We start from the raw sequence: 15,250 nt of genomic DNA on the forward strand, positions 1-15,250 counted from the left end.
CAAAGACTTTAAATCTATTAATTCATCTTGATATGCCTAGCTTCTGCACATCCTCCTTTGGAACAGAATAGTTAGTCTGTTAGGTCTCTGAGGACTAGCTTTTTACATGTGTGCTGGCAAGTGAATCCCATGCCTTCTTGTAAATGAGTAATAGGGAGAGACGGGACAAGAAGAGCCACAACAAATCTCTGTTAGGGTTAGACAACCTTGTAGCTGCTCAGTAAGAAGTGAAAACTGGTTGGTCAGAGCCTGAATAGGAAGGACAAGGAGCTGTTGCTGAGCTGCTGATGTGTGAATCTTTGGAATAGAGGGGGTAGGGGCAGGGAGCTGATTTTGCTGGAGGTGTTCTTCAGTAGTAAGCCTGGGACTGTCATCTTAATTCAGTGTCAACTGTACTGTCCCAGTCTGCGTCCAGCTCACTTCAGCCCATCTGTTCTCATCTGCACCTGGCTTATCCAGATTCACAGCATCACATCCCTTCTCCTCTTGAGTGCTGGCAGGACTCTGGAAGAGTCTTTACCTGGTACAGTACAAAGGCAAACTCATATCTGCCAGTACAGCTGAGCTGCCCATTCTTCTGTGCACACAGGGGGTCTTCAGCAGTTGCCTCACACAAGAGCCCATGTTTAGTCCTTTAGTTCCCCTGAAGAACTATGAGATAGTGCTACAGCAAATAAAGAAGGTGGGGGTACTTTAGCCACAGTATCAAACCAAAAGGAAAGAATGGGTTTCTCATGCAAGGGTCTGACTCCACCACCGCAACACAAAGTCTTTGGTGAGGATCCCAGTGCCCTTCTCTAATCCAGAAACAGGCTTGGGTTTCAGATGCAGCACAATCGCCTGAGCAGTTTGGCGACTGCATCTTACAACACCATCCATAGTCTCCTGGGTATTGCCAATTTATGTGATACAGGATAATGTTTGCCTCCCTACAGAATCACGGATTACTCTGAGAAGTGTCTTTAGCGACTGTCTGACAACTGACAGCTGCCTGTTGGGACCGATGGGCTTCCATACTGCAGTGACCACCTCTCTGGAGGTGACCTCTTGGCTGATATTTTAGTTCCTGCATCAATTTTATAAGCAAGATCCCCAATAATTACCTAGGTATTTGTTTTTTTTTTTTTTCCTGAAAAATGTGTGAAATGTTAAGTACTTCAGAGGCTTTCAGTCCCTGCTTCCCTGCTGAGAAGAGATGGATTTTTTCCTGGAGTTTTTTTCTGTAATTGGTGTAGAGTAGGAACATAGTTCTCAGTGGTGTTGTATCGTATAGCATTTGGCTAATGCTTTGGGGCTATTTCTGGTAACTGCAACAGGAATTACAGTGTCAGGATAAGTCTATTATATGTTCTAATAAAATAACTAGGAGTCTGATGCTGTCAACGTGAATAACAGAGATTTGCAGACTTTCACCCCATTTGTGACGCATATATTAAAGAATGAGCTCGGTGCTTAACAGAGATTACACAGGGATTATGAAATGTAGAAACTATAGTTGCAAAAAGCAGTTTTATTCAACAGCAGGTTACTGACATTTTACTGCATGCTTGTGAAAAACTGGAGTTTCTACTCAAAACCAGACTCCATTAGCATGTAAATATTAGCCTGTATAGAAATAGAGCATGTCAGTTAAAAAAAAATGGAAAATCATTTATCAATTAATTTGAAATTCATATAATTTACATAGTTTCATGAAGCTGTCTGCAGTCTCTTCAGAAATGCCTCTTTTATAGAGGCCCCTGCATTATCCAGTGCATAAGATAAACCAATCTAGATAATGAATAGATGATGTATAGGCAGTGCAAATGTGCTATTCCATCCATGATGGAAAAAGTAACGTGTTATTTAAGGCAGAGATGTATCAAATGAATAAACAAAAGAACTTAACATACTCATAGACACACATATGAACGAGGACATTTGTTTTACTTGTCTCTTAGGACTCATGTCTTTACCAGTTCTGTTGATGCTGTTCTGCAAAAATCTGCTGCAGTCTATTGATTAGTTCATCCTCTACCAGCCTGTGAGTTGTACATCTGCATAATTAAAATTGAATTATACAGATGCATATGAGTAATCCTGCCCCAAAACAGGGAGCTGAAAAAACATTAGGGTCCTCTGATTTATTTTAAAATGTGAAGACTTCTAAGGCAAACAAAACAAGATCCAAGCAATAAAACAAAACACAAAATAAGGTATTGGAATGGGAAAGGAATCAAGAAGATAAATCTTCAATAGAATATTGATTTTTATTCACACACAAAAAAAGAGATCACCCAGGGTAGAGAATATTTAACCAAGAAGACAGCAGAAAAGAAATGCACTTCCTCCAATCTCATAAAGAAGCTGCAGTCATCTAAGCAGAACTCTAAAAAGGACTAAAAATATCTTCCTGATACAAGGTATCCTGAGACAAGAACTCAAGATATGTTTCATAGTTTTGTGATAATTTGCTTTGACGCTGGGAGTTAAAATTTTGTTTTTAGGAATCTCCTTTTGCTTCACTTGAGTATGTTTATGGCTAAATGAGTTAAAATTTAGTATACTTTGAAGATGAATCACCTCTGGATGTTTTGAGTGAGGAAAAAAAATTTTCATTTTGATTTTCTCAAGTTTACTCTGCACACATTAGAGAGAAGGGTAACAAAGGGAGTGTCTTTTTCTTGATAATATTTTTTTTTTTTTTAATCATGTTTTCTGCCTAAGGTAGTGTTCACCAGAAAGAAGGAATTAAATGATACCCAAACAGCTCAGGAGCTGTCTGTCAGTTAGGGCTAATCGTGAGGCAGAAGCAGTAAGAGGCTTCAGAAAGAGGGAATTAGTGCTGGCATTTATTTTGTTTCTATCTATTTATCAATTGAGAATGACTGGTCCTGAGTCCTTAATGAATATTAGTGGTTTATTGTGTGAATAATCAAAACCTGTGCAAGAGAAATCAAGTATATTTCAGAAAGCCCAGATTGTGCATCTTCAGTGTGAGCTCCCAAACTCTGTGGTTCCACAACATGACAGGGTGACGTTCTATGGTTGGCATTGGATGCATAGCTAAATAGTCCTGAAAATAATTTTTAAAATGGCAGATAAGGGAGACAAGGCTCTTTTTGATAACTCTGGTACTACTGCCAGAGTTATAAGTGGATAAGATGTTTATCCACATAGGAAAGGTCTGGTTAGAGCAGATATAACAGGAATCTGTTCTCAAAATAGAAACTGGAGATAGAGTGGCAACATGATTTGATAGGGATGCTGAATTTCTACTCATTCATAAGCAAGGCTTTACATGTATTCTCCATGCTATACAAGGCTGGTTGTTAATTTTTGCTCGGTTTTGCCTTGTCTCGTTGTGGTATGAAATAGCATCTAATTACATAACTTGAATGTTCTAAGTCTGCCACATTTATCATTTGCTGCCATACATTCTGATTTGGATCAGAAATTGGTACTTTAGCTTCAGTTGATATTACTGGTTTCGCCCTTTTTACAGACTTATACATGATACCGGGGACTCACGAGTCAGCCTTTACTGTAAGAGTAAAATGACTCAGTTTGGGCCTGGGAGCCAGAGAGCTAAATATAGTACATCACATTAGAGCCTGGTACAGCTGGGGGAAAAAAATTCATTTGGGGACTTATGAAAGGTCAGTTTGGAACAGAGGTGCCTGAGGTGCAGGAACACTTGCCCTGACAACTAACTTCACTCTCTTACCATTTGAGAAGTAGCACAGCAGAGCTGCTGGAGACAGAAGAAAGTGCAGGAAGGTAAGACAGGGAGAGGAAGAAACAGACACAGCAAAGGTCTCAGATGGTTATTCCAAGCACTACTGCAGGATGTGGGCTATCAAATATCCAGCTCTGTGGGAAAGTGGCATTATGGCATTGGAAATATCTGGGATACTAGCTCTGAGGTGAGCAACCCAGCCTGTTTCACTGTGTTCAGGAGCGTAGTTCACAGGGACTAACAGTTTGGTGGTACTCTCCCTTCCCAAAAAATGCTCCAACAAATCTGTTGAAGGAGTTCAGAAAGCTGGAAGGGAGCATCCTGAAAAGGTGTGCTCTACATATATATATATAAAAAAGGCACAGCATATCAAACCTCTCCAACTGCAAGACTGGATCTCATGCTGAGACAATAAAATAACATATGGCTCTAGCCCAGTGTTCCATTTTTGATCAGTTTGCAATCCCTTCCCTAATGTTTATTGATATTTGTAAATAAATTGCGAACATCTCAGCCCCATTATCTCAACTGAAACTGTTGAATACAAATGCTTCTGAAAATATTTTTTAAAATTGGAACACTCTTTTGAACATCACTTAAATCATGAAATACCTTTCATTTTCATGAAATAGCTATCATTTTCCTGCTACAGGCTATCTTTTCAGCCTAGAACAGGCAGCTGGCAAGAGCAAATCTTTCATGTATGAAAGGGCAAATCCCCCCCCCCCTCCATCTCTCTCAGTGACCAGCTCTGGCTGCTAGTTGTGTAGCACCAGCAGAGCCAGGAAAAGGTGTTAAGAGCAGAGGTTTAAGAGTGGTGTTAAGAGGACTTCAACTGAGTCCTGCTGAAGTCCTGAAAACTGTTAGGGAGTGATACAGCCCAACTGCTGTGGGACAGGAAACTCATTTCACCCCATCCTTTTAGGGTGGGTGAAGAAATGGGAGCAGGTGTGGCAACCCACACTTCTCTTTTGTCTTGGTACTAGGGTGTCTCTGGGAGAAAAGATATTTATTTTCTTGGCCCCAACTCTAAAAACTGCAGCAATACTTTTTGCAAGGCCCCATGACACAGCTCAGAGAGGAAACAGGAGACAGAAGAGTCCTTTGAATTACACATGGAAGTGCTGACATGCTTCCAAAGAGAAGACACTACATACGTGAGCCATCTAGGCTATTGATAACAGCACCGATTCTGTATTCTGAAAATGACAACAGGTCCCTTTGAGAGCTTGATTAAAACTTCATTTCAAGGTAAATAACTGTTTCTCGTGACCAAAGTTTCTGGAACATTAGCAGATGTACAATGAAAGACATTTTTACTTCCATTTGAACCGGAGCCATGGCCTACTAGCAAACTGTCATCTTGTTGAATGTGTACAAACTCAGCATACTCTGTGCAAATTCTTTATTGAAACAATGATCAACGCACAAGCTACATCACATTTCATTTTGCCACTTCAGCATGAATTGGTCTCTTTGTGGTTTACGGCCATGAGCTATAAAATCATAACAGTTATTTAAATCAAAATACAGTAACTGCTTCTCAAAAGAACACATTCATATTTGTCTTACATTTCTTTTAAAATCAAAAAGTATTTCATAATAAATGAAATATAACTTAAGATACTTTAGTGCAAGCATTTCCTTTGCATCTAAGAAGCTTTCAGTTGTCCCACTAAGTATGGCATACTTGAGGCCAACTCTTAAAATAGCATGCTGCCAAAATATTCCATGAGAACTTTTAAAATTCGACACTGTTAGCACTTTCCAGAATTAGTTCATCTGACCAAACTGAAAGTCAGAAAGCCCTGGTTATATGTTACAGTACTTTTGTCAAAAGGAAACTGCAAATCAAGGAAGTAACATGGTATATACATTATAATAAAACAGGCACTGAATAAAAAATCAACATCTGCCCATATATGCCATTTCACAAGTCTCATGATTATACAGTAGTTTTTAAGCACAGGATCAAAACTGCTGTGCTTTACCAAATGCCAATAAACCTGCATAAAAATGCTGATCTATGGGTTCTTTTAGATTTTTTTAAATGACAGACTCATAAAATGACTGAAGGGTAGGTTTCATCACAAACATGCTCAAATCAGAGAATAAAAAGGGATACCAGTAAACAAATGCTGCTCAAAAAGAAAATGTTGATCAAGTAGATAGTGAATATTGCGTTTAAGTGATCAGATTAATACGGTCTTACATTTACTGAAGAAAGAATAGTAAGTGTAAAATTCAAATCCAACACTGATTTCTTGTACTGCAGAAATCTAGTCATCTTCCATGAAATTTTGCCAAAAATATTTGAAAATGGTGTAAATATATCATGCAAATCTCTTTTCCTTTCTAAGTCTGGCTTGGTGTTCCTTATGCTGTTAGAACACAATTTCAGTTGTGCTGGGTCTTCCAGATGCTGAGTTTTTTTAAGAACCATTAGTGTTTGGTGATACAAGAAATAGAACAATGTAACAAAAGGTGTGCATAGCCCAATGATGGGAACAGATTAATGTCCCTGAAGTGCTTAAGGTGCATGAAAATACTTAACAATGCAAATGTTAATGTTTTCTTAGAGCCTTCATTAATTTTATATTTGTTAATTGTGTTCTTGCACCATAAAATAGCCATTCACTAAGAAATACTGCAAGACAATTGTTTGCTTCATAATAGGGCACAGTCAGAGAGTTTGGAACAGGAAAGATGGGTTTGAGTCTTGCTTTCCATCTGTCTCCCACAAGGGAAGTGCCTCAAAGCATACAAAAAGCTTTAGGCGTGGAGGTGTCACAGAATGGATGCATAAAGATATTGAGCAGCATACATGAAAACACACCAAAAAATACATAAACCAAACCCCTTGGTTACAATCTGTGTTTTCTTCAGCTACAGTGCTGTTCGGCTTTTATTCCAATAATACCACAAAGCTAAATGCCCAAGGAATTTATAGCAGACTGGTTATACCTGTGGACTCTCAGCTTGAAGTGAGTCCAGCTCCAGCAAATTCAGGGTTCCCTTTGACCCTGCAACTGCAGGAATCCGTCACTACATGAATTGCATGGATCTAATCCGAGTGCCTGTTGCTCGTACGTGGTTTGCAATGTGCGTTTGTGGGTACTTCAAATACATGCCCCTTGTGGGCAACCTTTGGAAAAAAACATCATCGGACTCTCCAAGGAAGTTTACGTTGAGATACTGAAGAAAACCACAGGGATTGTTTGCTCTCAAATGTTTCTCCAATAAATACATAATAAACAGGCTGAAGGACAGCCTGAGGGAAGCAGTCAGGGTCAGAACTGCCTGCTAACAAACACCATAGGAATACATGATCTCTACTGTAAAAATTTCATAGTTAAAAAACAATTAAAATTAAAATACTTCAGTTTAATAAATATTTTTATAACTTTTTTTTTTTTTTTTTAAAGTATACTTTAAGGAGAACATCCTTGCTTATCTGTGCAATCTTAGTTGGGCACCAGGTAGGTAACCTCAGAATGCCTGAGGTCTGATAAATGCTGGACAGGCAGAAAAATCAAGATGCCTCTTTTCAGGAGGTTAAAGTGAATTAAAAGAATTTAGTGCAAGTTCCTGCTTTTGCTTCTGCCCTTGTCCTTTTTCATACCAGAAGCAAATTAAGTAACTTGAAAAACTGATTTGAACACTAAACAGAAATGTACTTTGGACTCAGACAGGAAGTTAACAGTTTGCATCAACAGTATTTTCAATCACAATGGTCAGAAGTGAGGTTCTTTATGGTATTCTCTTAATCTACTTTGTGTTCTAGATTTATATTGCTTTGCTGGAACTAAAATATTTCCAGCCACATTCCTAAAGGGATTTTGCCCTTGCATGTTTCCTTTAGGGCATGTGCAAATTATTTTGTATAGAAACCTGCCACTGTGGTGAGCACAGACAAACTTGAGGCAACTGAATGATGCAGTTTTTCAGAAGTTGGTTGTAAAATCTGAAGTCCATTATTAAACATGTAATTTTTTTCTTAGTAACCATAGAAAGGTAAATATGGAGCCTTCTCTGCATCACCTACATAAGTCATGGGGTATTCCCATATTACACTGCTAGTGAGGCTCTGCACTTTAACATGAGGAAAGTGACATAAAACCTCAGTTCATTATCAAGGGTTCTTTTAGATAGCTGCAACACTGACTTTGTCTGGTCTTGATTACCAGTTAATATAACTGATTGCCTCCAACAGGCACCTTATGTAGATGTGGCTACTTCACTAAAATGTCCAGAGAGCCATCCACACATCACAAAGACCTAAGAGACTTCTTTTTCTACAATACGCTTGATTCTGGATTTATTTTAAGTATCTATACTTACAATAAAACCCTTCTTAAAAACTATAGGGTGATAGTTTGTTCATTAGTTCCAAAAAAAATGTGTCAGGTAATTAAGTAATATTAACCCTACACAAACTCCTGCTGGTAAGAGCTTGCTTTCCAGACTCACTGCAGAGGAGGTACTTTTTGTTGTCTGTCTGCAACAGAAATTATCACTTCCCTTCCACTCCCTGGCATTTCCTGGCATAAATGTTGATCCTTTTTACTGCCACAATTGCTGTGAACATTAAAGCTTTACTGGGGTAGAATCACATGTATTCAAGCAGTGAACATTCTATATAGGTAGGAGGTTCTTAAAATATCAAAGCAATTGTATCACAGTAAACAGTTTGCATGACTGTCATTGTAATTTCACAGGACACTTGATTATATTTTTTTTTCCAATTTGGATGCTACACTCTCAGACTGATGCTTATATATGAATTTAGGCTTGATCCTTACATTATGAATTTGCACAAAATTAAGAATCCCAATAAAAGGGTGTTTTGCCATTTGAGCCTTGTCATCAATTGATTACCGTCATGTGCAGGAGTGTTAAGGAATCTGCATATCTTCTGGTAAGGTAGTATACAGTTACTTCTTCCAAATTACTTAAAAACAAGACATCTTGCATATATTGCAGCTGTTTGGCATATAAAATTCTGGCAAGGTAAAAAATGGTGAAACATATGCAGAAAAACTTTGCAGAGCTGTTGGACTGCAACTCTCTGTAAGAAGTTTATGGGCTTTCCCATCTGTAAAATAAACCTCAAAGTTGTTTCTCCATGCAAAACAAACAATTGTTGGCATCTTTGTTCCATGGAAAAGGGAAAACTATTTTTCATGTGCCTAAGCAGTGTGGTCACAAATGAAATGGAAACATTTTAACTTTCTCTAATAGCCCTCTAAATCACAATGTAGCTGAGCAAACAGGCTTTGTAAATGGGATCTATTAGGATTTTATTTGGCTATTGGAGTGCTGCCTCTTGGGCAATATTTCAAATTCACAAGTTAATATTTGCCAAAAATGCAATAGATGGAAATAACGAGAGTGAAGGAGGAAGTTGGAAACCAGTTTTATGCTTAGTAAGTTCAAGTGTCCTTCGTCAAAGACTACCAGTGACTTCCAGGAGGCCACTACAGGTGACTCCAGCCTAGAAAATGCTGAGGTAAATGTTTCTTAGAAATATTCCTAATCAAAGAGAGCAATTAATATTAATGTAATAGCAATTACTCTGCCATACATCATGGTAAACTAAACTCAAACTGAGAAGAAAGTGCCAAATAATCCACTTACATGCTTTTGCTATGATAGTCTCCAGGTAAGGCTTAGCGGCAAGTACAATATGTATTTTTAAAAGAGCTCCACCTGATTTTCCTGCTATGCATAGATTCAGGAGTAACTATCATACATGGCTTTCATATATAACACATGTATTTGTGTCATTTGCCAATGCTGTGTCATCAGAACTGAGTTCAGCAGAAGGCTCAGGAGGGGGCTCTGCAGTAAGTGCTGGTGTTTGAGGAGTGTCTTCTTCCTTGGTGTCTAACTGCATGCTTTCCTGTGACTGACCATCCATGCAGTCCTTTTTGGACAACGGGTGAACTGACACTTTTATTGCAATCTGTTGAGGTGGCTCGTGCAGTGAGGATGCGTCTGAGTCAGCTGTGGGAGAGTCACTGCGCGTCAAAGCATTTGGGATCATGTACAGCTCATCTGTTTCAGTGGTTTCCTGGCCTTCTGCTGCCTGTCGTACAAAATTCTGTCCTTGCTCCTCCAGACCAACAACCTCCATAATTTCTTCCATTATAGTCCTGCAGTTCATGATGAGAGGTGGCAAAGGTACGCTCCGAGCAAGCTCTTCAATATAGCGAGCAAATTCCATGGTCTTGAACTGGGTTACTTTGGCAAGCTCGAGCGTTTTGGCTGATGTGATAATTGGGATACGCTTCGCAATCTCAAAGGCTTTCTGAAGTTTCTCTGCCCCTTCTGTTCTGAAGAATTCATTGATTGCTTTCTCGGTTTTCTTCAGATGACTGCTCATCATACATAACCGAGTGATGTTCAGTATCATAACGATGGTAAAAGCTACAAGGCAGACAATCATGTAGTAGATTCCCATATCTCCAGAGGTAAAAACAACCCTCAGTGTCACAGTATTGTTAACGCTGCCATACGTATTAGATGCGACACACGTGTATTTACCTCTGTCCTCAAAAGACACCCTGGTAATGTTTAGTAGCCCGTTGTCAAGAAACCACCATTTTCCTGTCAGAGAGGAGACAGAGTAACTTAGTTAGAGGTGTTTTGTTCACATGATCAGCATAGTCTTCAACATCAGCTTTGTCAAACTGGCCTCAGATTTTGGGAGAAGGAAACAATGTTCACAAGAAGACAAAGAATTTACCATCACAAAGACGTGTCTGTCCCTGAGACCCTAACTGTGCTACTATCAAATCCCTGGCATCCACTGTGAATAGTCAGAGCACACTCTAAAAGGGTTTCATAAAAATTTTTAATATGCATGACAACTATCTCAGTCTTACAGTCAGTTAAATTACAAAGATAGGACTATTTACCCCAGAGAGCCTCCCAAACACAGGTCACTCTTCTTCAAAGAACAGCAACAATGAGATCGTGAGGCAGAAAAACCTAATAAGTCCTCCTTGTTTTGTTCCCTGACAATGCATTTGCTTACAATTGGGCTATTTTTGGTGTTTTCTTACAGTATCTACTATAATTCTGTTAATGTAAACTTTCAAAACCCTAAAATTTCAGACATCATATACTAGACTGTTTACTCTCTGAGGTGTTGAGAATCTGATTTTGAAGTATGATTTTAAAGAAAGGGAAATAGGATAGGAGGAGTAAGATAGATGGGAAAGAGAAGAGCCATGATAGGGAACAACCTGTTTGTCAGTATGAACTTCTGTGCACCAGAATGGAATTTCTTTTACTTTTAAGGTAATTTCTATCAGTGTAATATTGATAACTTTGTCCACTTCATGTACACATGCGTTTCATATACACATACATTTTCATTTCATTTGAATATGTTCATTTGAATATGAACAGTTTAGCTATGAAACTGAGTTTGAAACATGTTAAAATCCATTGCTCCTATCGCTGCTGAAGTGATTCAAGATTCAGCTAGTTACTGTATTTGCCATTACATATTGGTAATGAATTAAGATTTTTAGTTAAGGTCATTTTTATTCAACTATCACTTCACTATTTAAGAGCTGAGGACATATATTTATTTGGTGTGATACGACTTCTTAAATTGTAACATTGCTATAAAAAATGTGATTCACTCCAGCAGGAAAGCCTGGTGTCAGTTCTTTCCTTCATGTAAACCCAACCCTGACACAGGCTGATGTAAGCCAACTCAACTGTTTTCAATCTCTGTTACACAATCCAAAGACATTCTGGACAGATATCTGCTGAAGGTAGTGATGCCATTTCAATAACCTTCCACAGGAAGGAACCTGTCTACCCTCAGGAAGTTGTTTTTCCTTAAACCTAACCTAACCAGCTGCTATTTAAGTCTATTCAGGCAGCTGAACAAAGACAGAACCTGTGATCAGAGGACTAAACCAGTGCAAAATCCCTGTGGAAGTGCCTGTAAATCACAAGGGAAGGATTACAATCCTGCCACACGCTGGTGTATACCTTGCTTCTACATTTATTTAATCCTTGTCGTGGACATTCTTTCATTGTTAAAAAGATTGTTCTATTTTTTTTTTTAAATTTTATTTCTTTCAAGGAAGAAACTGTGGGCAATTCCGAAACTCATTACTCAAAAAAGCCTTTAATTCAGAGTAGTTGTGAGCTCTTACCATGTTCAAAGTTCTTCCAATTAAACATGGCTTATCCAAATCAGGGTTTTTTACATTATCTCCAGTAGAAGCCTATGTAGAAAGTACTCTCACAATGTCCCTGCCTCAGTTCCTGTGTATAGACAGCTCTTAAGTATATCTTTTTATCCTCTTAGAAGCTTTAACTAAACTGAAGCACTGTTTTTTACCATAGCATAATTCTTGAAAACTGTTGAATCACTTTTCCTGAAATTAAAAAATACAGAATAAATAAAAAGCTTTCTAAATTAGACTCTCACACACCAAAAAAAAAAAAGTCACCCCAATCTGCTAGAGTAAGGCAAATTCAGAGGAAAACTCCCTTACAGAGGAAATGTCAGCATCTGTAACAGATGACCCTTTTCCTCCACCTCTAGAATAAAAAAAAAAACAAAACAGAGTATTCCTGATCAGTATTTCTTTGAACTGCAATGTTGGTCCTTTTTGCAAAGTAGGTTTTTATTTATTGTGAGATGACAAGATGCCTTGCTGATGTACCCTGGCTCCAGCTGTTATAAATGACATAATGGCATTGAACTGTGACTCAACGACTGGGTCTGTGCCAGTGGATCCTGGCAGACAGTATAAGCCAAATAAGAAAACAATGATCAGAAAAGGTATCATTGCCAGGTTTTGATAACAATTCAATGCCATACTTAACATCATAAAGAAAGGTCTCATGCTAGCAAACATTTCTTACAGAAAAATTACAGTTTCTTAAAGGAGGTAGCGCACTGTTGAAATTCCAAGTTATAAAGGGATGTTGTTTTTATACTACATCTCCAATATTTATTGATTTGGTCAAAGTTTTTTCTCACCTACCTAAATGGTTGTTTTAGTAGCTACCTCTCTCAGTTGACTACGCAAAAACCTAAATTTAGATGCAGCACTAAAGGGGAAATTTTCTGTTAGTGAGCCTTAGTAAAACACACCAGCACACTTACCACTGTATGTGGCCACAAGCACAAATCATATTCAAAATCTGATTACTTGCTCAAGTATTTCCTTTCACTGGCTTTACTCAGAAAATTATAACAGGCTATAATGTAAAATATAACCAGTAATGCAGTAAGCTTTTACAGGTACACTCTGCTGTCGCACACTCAGCTGGGTCAATCGTTACTCCCATCATAGCAGAGTTCTCTGTCAGGCCAGCTATTAGTTAGACATGCTATCTTGCATTTAGTGTAAATAGCTAAGCGTTTATTTCATCATGCTGTGAACAAAGCAGACAGTATGGAAGGGTTACATGAGAAAAACACCTTTCATATACCCACACTGCCCTCAAACACTCCCTAGAAGTATAACCAGGATTATCACCCAAACCTTCCACTTTAAGGAAAATAAGCACATGTGTAATTAAGGTCTCCGGCAAATGACAGTGAAGAGTTTTAACTAAAGCCAGGAAGGCTCAGACTTGGCCCGTCCTTCTGACTGTTGCCCTGTATAGGTTTTTCACTTGGTCTTTCAGGGCATCTCCCGTTTCTCACACTCCCATGGCACTCTGCATAAAGACAGCAGCCATATCAGGGAGTTAGCTGTGTTGAGTGCATGACAACAAACTATTCTCATATGTCATGAGAATCCTCCTTTGAGCTGGAAAGTAGCTTTTTAATCTTTTTTTTGGTGCCAGAGAAGAACAAAAGATGACTGAATGAGAAATAGGAACAAACCCGAAGTCTTCCAGTGAAAAGAAGCCTATCTGCACCTTCTGTTAAGTGCTTCAGCTTTTTGCTATGTGTTGCTATAAATAACATATAAAAAAGTTACTGTTTTCTTCCAAAGTGCACATAAAAAATTTAGAACTGCCACTGGGCCTTCATTTATTTTCACACAGGGAAATACCACAGCCAGGCATTAAATTTTGGGTTATTTGTCAACTTGCTGAAATCAGAAGTGTCTCCGGACAGGCTACATCAGTGATATTACTAAGACCTTACCTTTATTCTCCTCGTTTTGGAGCAGGCGACCATTGGAATTGTACCACCTGTAACGTGGACTGGGACTAGCTTGGACATTGCAGTCGATCAAGGCACTGCTGCCCTCCTTGACTATAATATGGTCGATGCGGGAGATCACCACAGGCACGGATCCTGTACTTATGTCAGTGCGGTTGAAAGTGCTGTTACTCACATCCTCAGCAGTTGTCAAAGCTGCTAATAAGATGACAAGGCGTGTGGTGGGCAGAAAGTACAAAAAGTGGTGGCTGTTCAGTATGTCCATTTTCCTTCAGTGGTGCACACGGCTGCTGGGAGCTGGGATCGGTTCTGTTGAATGCAGGTCCTTGGGGCGAGCAGGTCGCAGGGGAGTTCTACTTTGATCTGTGCGATTTTATGTTTAAAATATCCTATTAAATAAATAAATAAGTACAGTGAGATGGCATATATAAACAATCCATTAGATGTGCTTTTTTAAAATAGTGACACATCCACTAATGCATTTTGCAATCATCAGCTCAGTGTCTTGTCTAAATGCTAATGTTATCACAGCCCTTATTCTTACTGGAAAAAGATGCATACATTTTCCTGACAATAGTGTTGTTCAGAGTGGCAGGCGTGGGAGGAGGCTTTTATCACCTAGACACTTAGCAGCAATTTAGCTACAGTAGCAGCTACAATTTTACGCCAAAAGTTCAACATATATATATATATATATATTTTTTTTTTTTTAATATTTTTAACATTTGCAAAATCAACAGGAGAAACAAAGGTACAGAACATTAAAGCTGTCACTACCAGCTCAGTGCTGCAACTCTGTCATGTGCATGATCTTAGATTAATTGTGAAAGAGTGTAAGAAAGAACTACTCCATGAAAGGTTTTTGGACCTAATGTTGGAATACTTGATACATACAATTTTGCACAAACCCAATAGCACATACAGCAAAACATCTCAGATCATTGACTTTTTTTTAAGCTATAGCTAAGTTAAAACATAGCATGGAAGAATATTCTTAGAAGAGGATATTTCATACTTGATTAAGTAATTTCAGTGTTATTTTTAGAGCAGATTTAGAAAGAAGAATACTTGCTAGTGACATAATTATAGGTAAGGTTCCTTTGACATACAAACGAAGTTAGGACTTTTCTGTTCCTTATGTGGCATTAAGCATTTTGCCTGTAGGACTTTTTTCACACTCTCACTACAGTATTTTCCCTCAACTAATCACTGACAATGAACCCTTTATAAAACAGTGATTTCAGTTTCTGGACAGCGGCAGGGGTGGGGGGGTTACAAATGTGCTCTCTATTGGCCTCATTATGCTCCCAGTGAACACAATTGGCATTCAGTGCTGACTGAGGGCAGAATGTTGGCCTCAAAATGAGCACCTTGGA

At 38.6% G+C, this 15,250-nt stretch overlaps 1 protein-coding gene across 1 annotated transcript; it reads right to left on the minus strand.

Moving 5' to 3' along the window:
* Positions 1-5,109: 5,109 nt before the first annotated feature.
* On the minus strand, positions 5,110-14,263 carry MFAP3L (microfibril associated protein 3 like). The gene is made up of 2 exons (XM_027899363.1): positions 13,857-14,263; positions 5,110-10,327 (listed from the first exon to the last, which is right to left on the minus strand). The coding sequence occupies exons 1-2, from the start codon at positions 14,137-14,139 to the stop codon at positions 9,465-9,467; spliced, it is 1,146 nt and encodes a 381-aa protein (XP_027755164.1). The 5' UTR covers positions 14,140-14,263; the 3' UTR covers positions 5,110-9,464.
* Between the last annotated feature and the right edge of the window lie 987 nt (positions 14,264-15,250).

The sequence above is a fragment of the Empidonax traillii genome, unplaced genomic scaffold (genome assembly GCF_003031625.1).
Source record: "Empidonax traillii isolate 1590-97213 ecotype Southwest subspecies unplaced genomic scaffold, ASM303162v1 scaffold661:size936278, whole genome shotgun sequence".
Classification (NCBI taxonomy): domain Eukaryota; kingdom Metazoa; phylum Chordata; class Aves; order Passeriformes; family Tyrannidae; genus Empidonax; species Empidonax traillii.

Excerpts from the sequence above, each read along its gene's own strand:
- MFAP3L (XM_027899363.1), bottom strand. The coding sequence starts at position 14,139 with ATGGACATACTGAACAGCCACCACTTTTTGTACTTTCTGCCCACCACA. Across the intron at positions 10,328-13,856 it reads CCAAAACGAGGAGAATAAAG|GAAAATGGTGGTTTCTTGAC; the intron begins GTAAGGTCTTAG and ends CCTCTCTGACAG.